This window comes from Oncorhynchus mykiss, chromosome 4 (assembly GCF_057628025.1).
Source record: "Oncorhynchus mykiss isolate SJ-2025 chromosome 4, ASM5762802v1, whole genome shotgun sequence".
Lineage (NCBI taxonomy): Eukaryota > Metazoa > Chordata > Actinopteri > Salmoniformes > Salmonidae > Oncorhynchus > Oncorhynchus mykiss.
In genome coordinates this window covers 58,116,982-58,129,165 of record NC_143025.1, presented here as the reverse complement: position 1 = coordinate 58,129,165, position 12,184 = coordinate 58,116,982, and the positions used below count along the sequence as shown (strand labels likewise).

Below are 12,184 nucleotides of genomic sequence, written 5' to 3'. Positions count from 1 at the left end.
GTTTTGAACTCTCTTTCTTATTGGTCTTTTAACTAATTTACACCAGGCAGACCAAAACTCCATCCCACCAAAACAGGCTGAAATTTCAGGCGTTCTTTAAAAAAAAAATATTACACTTAATAATTTTCAGAATTTCACAGTATTATTCCAACCTCATAATGTGGAAATATTTATAAAACACGCTTATAATATATACGATTTTGACTTCACTGGGCCTTTTTTAAAGGGATAGATCACTAGAAGGTATGTGTGTATAAACTCCCAACATGGGGTTGTGAGATTTACTCTGTAACCCAGTATAGTGTCCTCAGGCGCCTGCAGTAGGTTTCCACCAGACAGTCTGTTTGCGTTCCCTAGAACTCGGTTAGGCACTGCACTGTAGTCCTGGCTTCTCAGGACACCAGCCAGGTCTCACTCTCTCACTCTCTCACTCTCTCACTCTCTCACTCTCTCACTCACTCACTCACTCACTCACTCACTCACTCACACAAGCTACACATTGTACAGCATTTGATCCTTGAAAAAAAATCTTCAGAGTTTTCAAAGCACTCCAAGTTGATGACCTGTCTTCTTTACGTCAAGCTCTTTATTACTGGTCCTTGGTTTTAATTGATCATGAGAGAACTCCATGCCAATTAGACCTCAGTACTAATCCTGACATGTCCTGTTAGCCCCTATTGAGACCCTCTTTAAGCCGTGTTGATAAGACTGCTGGATATCTTCCCTTTTATCATTAGCTGACTTAGTTGAAACTTTAAACCCGTGAGATCCAGTCTTTGAATATCCCCGCTAATTACAAAGCCCCAGCTATTCACCCTTCCCTGGGCAAAAGGGGCCAGGCAGAGCAGCTCACCAGGCAGCTAGGAGGAGGGGAGCTCGTTTATGACCTGCTTTTACTTCTCTATTAGAGAGGGCCAAGACCCAGATGTGGAGAATTCAACTTTTTTTTGATTTGTGCACCGAACAGAATAGAGTCCTACGTTAGAAAGGAAAAGAGTGTCATATGACTAATTTTCTAAAATTATACATGGGGATTATAGTTATTTAATTCAACTCGTTTTGGTTGTTTTTATTTCTAGGAATTTTGTCACATTTTTTTAAATTTAGTTTCTGTGGTTTCGTTCAACGTAGGTCCAACTGAGATGTTTTTTTCTGATGCACTCTAGACCCCCAAAATGTCCAGTTATAGCTACAATAATGTTTCTCAAGAAAGCAGCAGGCAAAGAATGCTGCCAACTGTCTCTTCATAATTTTCCGGACACAATACTTTTCTGTGTTATGCGATGTCACTTGGCGGTCTCGATTTACTGACCTTACTAACAGTGAAAGTGATTTAAAATCCCATGTACACAATAAATATAAAAAAGCCACAAAATAAGCTCCAGAAAATGTGAATACTTGGGTGAAATAGAACAGGGTTATCATAAATCTTGTTGCAGACAAAGTAGAGTAGTAGTCTGGTTAGATCTGGTTAGATCAGACTGAGTGCTACATAGTGTTCAATCTGGTTTAACCAGGCTATTAGAGTACACTCACAATCAGGATAATAGTTTTAATTGGATGAGAAGATATCGAAGGGTCATAGCACTTCATTTATGATGGTTCATCAGGATACTATGCATTGTATACCCCTTTCACACTACTAAACTGAGCTGAGCCAAGCTGTACTGTGCTGGCGTGGTGGGGATTCCACCATACTGGAACCGTGCTGGAAAGGACTATGTGAAAAGAAAATATCCAAGCTAGCACTGTACTGTTTGGGTCAGCAGGATACTGTGAAAATGGTAATTGTGGACTATACAAGGCACATACGTTTGCTATCGCTCTTCCTCTCAGTTTCTTCCTTCTAGAGAGTTTTTTTCTGGCCACTGTACTCTTACTTCCGCTTGTATTGCTCTTTGAGTTCTAGCACTTTGACAACTGCTGATGTAAAATGGACTATAACTAAATGTGCTTGATCAATATCTACACATGGGAACCTTTCAGATGTTTCTCTTCTCACCTATAGGTAATGTTGCTGTGCTTGTTGATCACCGTCATCACAGTCATATTTGCCTTGAAGCAGCACTGCAATGTTAAAGGTACGGTTTAGTAAACAACTGGCCAACTCTGTTTACAATTTATTGTCTCTTCTATTAGCCCTTGAGCTTGGCCACTGTGCAAAACTAACCAATTATAACGCAGAAAGAAAACCGTTAGTACATAAACGCTTTTCAGCTAAAATAGAAATACATTTCTAGTCTGTAATTGAATGCATTCCCTGTCCAGTTTCAATGTTTCTATTCTCCTTTTGAGAAAAGAAAAAAACTGTTAAGGATTAGCTTAAACATCCATAACAAACCAATCAGATGTACTGATTCCTTTTTTAAATCTGTCAAATGATACCAATTCTGAGTAACATAATGATATTCTGAGTAACTTAAATTACATTCTGAGTAACGTTGTTGACATCCTGAGTAACATAATAAAACTCTTCTCATCCCCTGTAGTGACGAGCTGTAAGAACAGGTGTGTGACTGGGAGCAGTGACAAGTCTGCATCGTGCCACTGTGACCCGTCTTGTGAGAAAGAGGGAAACTGCTGTCTTGATTACACTGAGGTGTGCGTAGATCCTGGTAAGTCCAACAGCCTACATCACGTGTTACTGCAACACCACACTGCCAGAGGTATGTAGAGCGGGAGCGCATAGGTCAGGTTACCCACCAGCGCTACTTTGATGTTGTTAGTCTTTTTTATGTGTGTGTGTGGGGGGGGGAGGAGTGTTCGTGTGTGTCAGTGTAGGCTGCTGAGGGGAGGAAGGTTTGTATTAATGACTGGAATGGAGTCAATGGAATGGTATCCACCATATGGAAACCACGTTGTTGATGTGTTTGATTCCATTGACTCCATTCCAGCCATTATTATGAGCTGTCCTCCCATCAGCAGCCTCCACTGGTGTGTGTGTGGGTGGATAGACTCCTCCTACAGATTACAAAAACATGTTTTATGTGGACTGGAATGTTCACTTCAGATGCAATGTTGACTCTGGGAAGAGGCTGACCATTACAGCATCCCCAAAATACCCCTCTTCCATTTTACCGTCCTTGTGTGACTATCACTGTGGCTATCCGTCCCCTAGCTTGGGTGTGGTGTGGCAATCTGGGCAGTGTTGTTCCCCCACACTATGTGGTTAAAATTTTGCCACCCAATCATCATGGGACCCATGTGTTTCCTCTACGAGGCCCATTTATAGTGAAGGGATGGTAAATCAGAATTTGTTTTGATTTTCCCCATGATTGCTGTAACACTGAAGCATGTCTCCTGAGACTGAGATTAGCATCCCTCTTATAGATTGTCCACTTGACCGCTGTCAGAGAGAGAATGTTGGTCTGTCTGTTCTAATGGGTATCACTCACTTGCTTTAGTGTAGTGCTTTGTGAGAATATTCAATTGTGAGAAACTGTAGTTCACTCATTGATGAAATGTTTGGATATAGGGTAGTCCCAGACAGTGGTAGGAGTGATGACCGATTCTTCAGCTACTGCTTTGTCTCGGAGGTGACTCTCCTAACCATACACACACGTACACTCTCTCACACGTGCTCCCATATTTTCGCTGTCATAAACTCTCTCTGTCCTTCCCTCACTCTCCCTTCTTCACACTCACATATTTTCACACTTTTTCTCCGTCATAATGATTTCTCTCCCCCCTCCAGGTCAGCGCTGGACCTGCTCCAGATTCCGCTGTGGCGAGCAAAGGTTGGCCGATAGCCTGTGCTCATGCTCGGATGACTGTGTGAAAGCAGGGGACTGCTGTGCAAATTACTACAGCTCCTGCAAAGGTAAAGGCCATAGACTAAACTGACCCTGTGTGGGTTGCAGCCCCAAAATACATCTGTGTGTTCAACAGACCATCAAAATAATTATCTAATGCTTTTATAGTCCCAAAAGTACAAGCTCCACACTATATCAATGGCACCTCAAATATTTTGAAGTATTTGGCGCAGGTCTGTTGTGCAATCCTACATAAAGGCCTATACTCAAACAGTGTACCTAGTGCTGTCCGGTGATGGCCCTCCTCACTGCACATGGTTTAATTATGATTTCCCTCAGAGAGTTGTTTGTTTAGAGTTGGTAGGGTTGTATGCCCAGGGAAAGTAATGCATACCATATGTTAGGACTTTGCGTTAAGGGATTTCAAGATGTACATTTGCAGCTGAATATACACAGTGTGAATACCACACCTCAGATTGTAAAACATTGTTTTCCCTATAGTTCCTATATGCACTTTGCGATAATGTGTGTGTGTGTAATTTTTGCTTATTGGTATTTCTCTTTTCTAGCTCCTCCTGTGTGGTGGAAGGAATTCCCCAACATAAGGCCCTCTCAATCTTTCCCTATCCTTGACAGTCTTTAATTTTAGACCAGTGTTTCTCCACCTTTTTGTACCAGGGACGAACAAACTAGGGTCCTTCCTTCTGACATCTAGAACTGATTCAATTGGTGTCAAGAGAGTTAACCATCTGAGGGACCAGTCAGAAACATCTCAAGGACCAGTCCCGGACAGGGAACCAAAGGTTGAGAAACACTGGCTTCCTTCTCACTCTAACTACCCTGATAAAGCTTTAACTCATGGTCATTTCAGCTATCATTCACCATTCCATAGCTTGCATTAGCCTACGCAATCCAAGCACAATGCTTGCAAGCACGTATTAGATTTTAGTCTGGTAGATATACTGTAGATTTGATGTGTTTGGTAGTTAGCCACATTAGCCTCAAGTTATCCTCCGTGAAGATAGTATGGTTGATGATGATATTTTCCAGTGGGAGTGAAGTCCTGGATAGAAGAGGAGTGCGAGGACATTCAAACACCCCAATGTCCTGCCAGGTAAGTACTTTTCCACAACTACTGCTGTGCTTTCTCTGTGAGAAACAGTATCTAATGTTGAACTTGAAGGTCCTCCTGTGGTGCACAGCACATAGTACTTGATTGAGATGGCTTGATAGTATATTTTATTTATTTATTTTTATTTCACCTTTATTTAACCAGGTAGACTAGTTGAGAACAAGTTCTCATTTGCAACTGCGACATGGCCAAGATAAAGCATAGCAGTGTGAACAGACAACACAGAGTTACACATGGAGTAAACAATTAACAAGTCAATAACACAGTAGAAAAAAAGAGAGTCTATATACATTGTGTGCAAAAGGCATGAGGAGGTAGGCAAATAATTACAACTTTGCAGATTAACACTGGAGTGATAAATGATCAGATGGTCATGTACAGGTAGAGATATTGGTGTGCAAAAGAGCAGAAAAGTAAATAAATATAAACAGTAGGGGGATGAGGTAGGTCAAATTGGGTGGGCTATTTACCGATAGACTATGTACAGCTGCAGCGATCGGTTAGCTGCTCAGATAGCAGATGTTTGAAGTTGGTGAGGGAGATGAAAGGCTCCAACTTCAGCGATTTTTATTTATTTATTTATTTATTTATTGTTTTTTATTTTTTTGCAATTCGTTCCAGTCACAGGCAGCAGAGAACTGGAACGAAAGGCGGCCAAATGAGGTGTTGGCTTTAGGGATGATCAGTGAGATACACCTGCTGGAGTGCGCGCTACGGGTGGGTGTTGCCATCGTGACCAGTGGGCTGAGATAAGGCGGAGCTTTACCTAGCATGGACTTGTAGATGACCTGGAGCCAGTGGGTCTGGCGACGAATATGTAGCAAAGGGCCAGCCGACTAGAGCATACAGGTCGCAGTGGTGGGTGGTATAAGGTGCTTTAGTAACAAAACGGATGGCACTGTGATAAACTGCATCCAGTTTGCTGAGTAGAGTATTGGAAGCTATTTTGCAGATGACATCGCCGAAGTCGAGGATCGGTAGGATAGTCAGTTTTACTAGGGTAAGTTTGGCGGCGTGAGTGAAGGAGGCTTTGTTGCGGAATATAAATACGATTCTAGATTTGATTTTAGATTGGAGATGTTTGATATGAGGAGGAGTTTACATAAGGAGAGTTTACAGTCTAGCCAGACACCTAGGTACTTATAGATGTCCACGTATTCTAGGTCGGAACCATCCAGGGTGGTGATGCTAGTCGGGCGTGCGGGTGCAGGCAGCGAACGGTTGAAAAGCATGCATTTGGTTTTACTAGCGTTTAAGAGCAGTTGGAGGCCACGGAAGGAGTGTTGTATGGCGTTGAAGCTCGTTTGGAGGTTAGATAGCACAGTGTCCAAGGACGGGCCGGAAGTATATAGAATGGTGTCGTCTGTGTAGAGGTGGATCAGGGAATCGCCCGCAGCAAGAGCAACATCATTGATATATACAGAGAAAAGAGTCGGCCCGAGAATTGAACCCTGTGGCACCCCCATAGAGACTGCCAGAGGACCGGACAGCATGCCCTCCGATTTGACACACTGAACTCTGTCTGCAAAGTAGTTGGTGAACCAGGCAAGGCAGTCATCAGAAAAACCGAGGCTACTGAGTCTGCCGATAAGAATATGGTGATTGACAGAGTCGAAAGCCTTGGCACGGTCGATGAAGACGACTGTACAGTACTGTCTTTTATCGATTGCGGTTATGATATCGTTTAGTACCTTGAGCGTGGCTGAGGTGCACCCGTGACCGGCTCGGAAACCAGATTGCACAGCGGAGAAGGTACGGTGGGATTCGAGATGGTCAGTGACCTGTTTGTTGACTTGGCTTTCGAAGACCTTAGACAGGCAGGGCAGGATGGATATAGGTCTGTAACAGTTTGGGTCCAGGGTGTCTCCCCCTTTGAAGAGGGGGATGACTGTGGCAGCTTTCCAATCCTTGGGGATCTCAGACGATATGAGAGGTTGAACAGGCTGGTAAATGGGGGTTGCGACGATGGCGGCGGATAGTTTCAGAAATAGAGGGTCCAGATTGTCAAGCCCAGCTCATCTGTACGGGTCCAGGTTTTGCAGCTCTTTCAGAACATCTGCTATCTGGATTTGGGTAAAGGAGAACCTGGAGAGGCTTGGGCGAGTAGCTGCGGGGGGGGGGGGGGGGGGGGGGGCTGAGCTGTTGGCCGAGGTTGGAGTAGCCAGGAGGAAGGCATGGCCAGCCGTTGAGAAATGCTTGTTGAAGTTTTCGATTATCACGGATTTATCGGTGGTGACCGTGTTACCTAGCCTCAGTGCAGTGAGCAGCTGGGAGGAGGTGCTCTTGTTCTCCATGGACTTCACAGTGTCCCAGAACTTTTTGGAGTTAGAGCTACAGGATGCAAATTTCTGCCTGAAGAAGCTGGCCTTTGCTTTCCTGACTGACTGCGTGTATTGGTTCCTGACTTCCCTGAACAGTTGCATATCGAGGGGACAATTCGATTCTATTGCAGTCCGCCACAGGATGTTTTTGTGCTGGTCGAGGGCAGTCAGGTCTGGAGTGAACCAAGGGCTATATCTGTTCTTAGTTCTGCATTTTTTGAACGGAGCATGCTTATCTAAAATGGTGAGGAAGTTACTTTTAAAGAATGACCAGGCATCCTCAACTGACGGGAGGATCAATATCCTTCCAGGATACCCGGGCCAGGTCGGTTAGAAAGGCCTGCTCACAGAAGTGTTTTAGGGAGCGTTTGACAGTGATGAGGGGTGGTTGTTTGACTGCAGATCCATAGCGGATACAGGCAATGAGGCAGTGATCGCTGAGATCCTGGTTGAAGACAGCGGAGGTGTATTTGGAGGGCCAGTTGGTCAGGATGACGTCTATGAGGGTGCCCTTGTTTACAGATTTAGGGTTGTACCTGGTGGGTTCCTTGATGATTTGTGTAAAATTGAGGGAATCTAGCTTAGATTGTAGGACTGCCGGGGTGTTAAGCATATCCCAGTTTAGGTCACCTAACAGAACAAACTCTGAAGCTAGATGGGGGGCGATCAATTCACAAATGGTGTCCAGGGCACAGCTGGGAGCTGAGGGGGGTCGGTAGCAGGCGGCAACAGTGAGATACTTATTTCTGGAGAGAGTAATTTTTTTAATTAGTAGTTCGAACTGTTTGGGTATGGACCTGGAAAGTATGACATTACTTTGCAGGCTATCTCTGCAGTAGACTGCAACTCCTCCCCCTTTTGTAGTTCTATCTTGACATAAAATGTTATAGTTGGGTATGGAAATCTCAGAATTTTTGGTGGCCTTCCTGAGCCAGGATTCAGACACGGCAAGGACATCAGGGTTAGCAGAGTGTGCTAAAGCAGTGAGTAAAACAAACTTAGGGAGGAGGCTTCTGATGTTGACATGCATGAAACCAAGGCTTTTTCAATCACAGAAGTTAACAAATGAGGGTGCCTGGGGACATGCAGGGCTGTATACTGTACACATAGAGTACTGTCACATTACAATCTGTGGGTACTATAGACAACACAGCACATTATGACGCCAATGTACTGTACACAATTTGAGGCCATTTGCTCTACTTGTAAATACTACTATAGATGTGAGACAAAACAGGATTAACCCAATGTGTGTGTAGTGGTAAGGCTGTGACCCCAGACTTGTTAGACTATGGAAAAGTAAATGTCTGGTTTTGTCTCGAGTCCATTTTTAGTCTTAAGTCCTTTCCAAAGGGCTTTGAACTAATGAATGTTTTTTCTTTTGATCGTTTTTTATTTGTATTTTTATGACTGACGTCACTCGTTATTTATTTTTAAGGTGTTTCTATTTGGCTGTAACTTCAATTTAGGGTTTATTTATTAGTGGTAAGTGTTTATAGGACCCTGGTATGACCCTCTCTGTCATGATGTATAGATACGTTTTATACGCCTATTACAGAACCACAGAGAGACTTAAATAACTCAAATATAACGTCACTTACCCCAGCCAATGTTATCTGTTATGTGGGAGAAAAGAGGGGGGAAGGAAGAGAGAAAGAAAAAGCAAAAATTGTGTTCAACAGATATTTGGCTGTATCCTGCATTGTATTTCTGTTGAAAAAGGGAAGGGGAAAGTTTCAGTTTAAGGGAAAGGGGAAACCCAGTGTAACCCACAGGCTTTTGATTCATCTTGGATGCAGCCATCTAGCCACAGGCCTCTTCCTGCCCTGCCCCTCCTCTCGCTGTGTGTCTGTGTGGGCTGAATCCATCCTGCCTCTCCTCATCCAGTCCATTCACGTCAGTTCCCCTCCAAACAAAGGGCTGCTTTGTGTTCCCCCACATAGTCACAGCACAGCTACTGGAACTGTTTCCACTGTAAACATCTCCACTGTGCCAGACTTAGACGGTTTTAGATTCATGCTTTCCAGGGAAAATGTATATTCTGTTTTCCCCTAGAAGAGTTTCTAAATGTAACCTCAATACAGCTCATTCTCTGGTTTTGTTTGTGTCCTCCAGTTTTTCCAAACCCCCTCTGATCCTGGTGTCTATGGATGGCTTCCGGGCAGGTTATTTAAAGGCCTATGGCAGTCTTCTTCCAGTCATCAACAAATTACGTAAGTCAGTCCCCCAAGCACACCATTGTTTTCTGAGGGCAACATTTGGAGTGAGACGTTGTAATAATTCTTCTGGCAAAAATGTGTTTTTTGGTTGAAGTGAAGTCCGATTACAAGCAACTAGAGATGTCTCTTTCTGGTCACAATAAATCACAGGAGGTCGGTGGCGCCTTTAATTGGGGAAGATGGGCTCGTGGTAATGACTGGAGAGTGATGAGTGCAACGGTATCAAACACATGGTTTGATGCCATTTCATTCACTCCGTTCCAGACTTTATTATGAGCCGTCCTTGTAAAATGATTCCCCTATCGGACCCGAGCCTGGGTTTATACCAAGCTAACGTATGGAATTGTTATAAGATGATCATACCAAGGATCATTTAGCTATTTGATTTATAATAAATAAATAATTTGATGAAAGATAGAATTTGGCCTTACTGCTATTAGCTCATAGAAGGTATTGAATAACAGAACTGAGAGTCAAAACACACATCAAAAGGAAGTATGCTTTGAAGTGTCTGTCGTACGGTAGAGTGGGGTAAGTTGAGCCATTTTTTACAGCACTCCTTCAGGGGAAATATAGTATTCTTTCGAACAAACATCTATATACATACAGTGCCTTTGGAAAATATTGAGACGCCTTTACTTTTTCCACATTTTCCTGCCTTATTCTAAATGGATTAAATGATAAATGTTGCTCAGCAATCTACACACAATACCCCATAATGACAAACTGGTTTATAGAAATGTATATAAAAAAAATTAAAAAACGTATTTAAATAAGTATTCAGACCCTTTTCTATTTGACTTGAAATTGAGCTCAGGTGCATCCTATTTTCCATTGATCATCCTTGAGCTGTTTCCACAACTTGATCAGAGTCCACCTGTGATAAATGTAATTGATTGGACATGATTTGGAAAGGCACACACCTGTCTATATAAGGTCCCACAGTTGACAGTGCATTTCAGAGCAAAAACCAAGCCATGAGGTCGAAGGAATTGTCCTGAGACAGTGCTCTACAGATCTGTGGAAGGGTACCAAAAAATGTCTGCAGCATTGAAGATTCCCAAGAACACAGTGGCCTCCATCATTCTTAAATGGAAGAGGTTTGGAACCACCAAGACTCTTCCTAGAGCTGGCCGCCTGTCCAAGCTGAGCAATCGGGGAAGAAGGGCCTTGGTCAGGGAGGTGAAGGTTTACTTTCCAACAGGACAACGACCCTAAGCACAGCCAAGACAATGCAGGAGTGGCTTCAGAACAAGTCTCTGAATGTCCTTGAGTGGCCCAACCAGAGCCCGACTTGAACCCAATCGAACATCTCTGGAGGGACCGGAAAATAGCTGTGCAGCAACGCTCCCCTTCTAACCTGACAGAGCTTGAGAGGATGTGCAGAGAATAGAATGGGAGAAACTCCCCAAATACAGGTGTGCCAAGCTTGTAGTGTCATACCCAAGAAGACTCGATGCTGTAATTGCTGCCAAAGGTGCTTCAACAAAGTAGAGTAAACGGTCTGAATACTTATGTAAATGTGTTATTTCAGTTTTTTTATTTTTAAATCGATTAGCAACAATTTCTGTAAACCTGTTTTTGCTTTGTCATTATGGGCAATTGTATGTAGATTGATGAGGGGGGGAAAACAATTGAATCAATTTTAGAATAAGGCTGTAACGTAGCAATGCGGAGAAAGTCAAGGGGTCTGCCAAATGCACTGTACATTGAGTGTATGACATCTTCCTAAATATTTACACAAAATTAAATAATTCATTTTGTGTATGGTTTCCTAGAAACGAGGGTGGCTCAACTTACCCATTCTCCCCTATATATACGATTTTTGGGGGATGGGCACTAAAGTACTTAAATGCTTCCATAGATTTAAAAAAAAAAACTGGTTCCCGGATCTCCTGGTCTGACAAACACAACTGTAGCTCGGCCACCTTCCACCACAGATGCGTAAAGCCGGCAGATGCAGTGGATTGAGATGCAGCCCATGCAAAAAAACATATCTCTAGTTTAAACAGATTTTGATGGGGAACAGTCTAGTGACATGCATGAGACCTGGTTTGAACTCAGCCAGTCATGAGATTGGTTGTGTTCCCTGGCTCAGACGTTGTATGCATCAACTAATGGTTGCGTGCCACATTATTGACTGGCAGATTGCTATAACATATGTGGTTAGCTGATACATAAAATACCTATCCAGGCTTTGTAAGATCTGGCAGGCGTCAGCAACGCCTGGGCAGAGGAACGCGCTCCTTGTTTCTTTGTCTACTTGCGCGTTTGGCAGTCTGACATCCTTTCAAACAATTTCAGGGAAATTATTCTGTTTAGGTAAAGGATCCTAGGATCCTATCACAGCTGTTTCTTTGGCAGCTTAGATTTTTTTATTTGATTTGACTTCATTCTATTTCAGGCAACTGTGGCACCACTACCCCGTACATGAGACCTGCCTATCCCACCAAGACCTTCCCCAACCACTACACCATTGTGACTGTAAGGGTGTCGCTCCTCTTAGTTTATATGTAACCAGTTACTTTGGTAAAGAATTGTATACACAACGTGTTTTATTTGAAAATTGCTTCACTCTTTGGAATCACTTTTCTTTTTCTTTTTTAAAAATCACCTTATCCATCAAGTACAGTCACTTACCATGAATAATCCCCAAAAAACCTCTTCTTGTGGCTTGATGGCTCGCACATGCTGCTTCTGATGAGAAACTGTGGTTCGAATGTGCAACTCTGGGCAGCGATTTTAGCTCTACTGGTTTAC

The 12,184-nt window shown here is 43.2% G+C and overlaps 1 protein-coding gene across 7 annotated transcripts in view; it reads left to right on the top strand.

The window, feature by feature from the left end:
* The window catches only part of LOC110522031 (ectonucleotide pyrophosphatase/phosphodiesterase family member 1), a 67,183-nt gene that overhangs the window by 2,215 nt on the left and 52,784 nt on the right, over window positions 1-12,184 (top strand). For 6 of the 7 annotated variants that reach the window (XR_016495353.1, XR_016495352.1, XR_016495351.1 and 3 more), the window contains 6 exons: window positions 2,009-2,081; window positions 2,490-2,615; window positions 3,695-3,820; window positions 4,803-4,866; window positions 9,321-9,418; window positions 11,829-11,908. Coding sequence is in view for 3 of the 7 variants with exons in the window: in XM_021600094.3 (XP_021455769.3) it covers window positions 2,009-2,081; window positions 2,490-2,615; window positions 3,695-3,820; window positions 4,803-4,866; window positions 9,321-9,418; window positions 11,829-11,908 (567 nt within the window). In the remaining 4 variants the exon portion in view is untranslated. Of the gene's footprint in view, window positions 1-2,008; window positions 2,082-2,489; window positions 2,616-3,694; window positions 3,821-4,802; window positions 4,867-9,320; window positions 9,419-11,828; window positions 11,909-12,184 lie in introns of those variants that run through there. The other variant, XM_090232373.1, reaches the window with a different exon arrangement.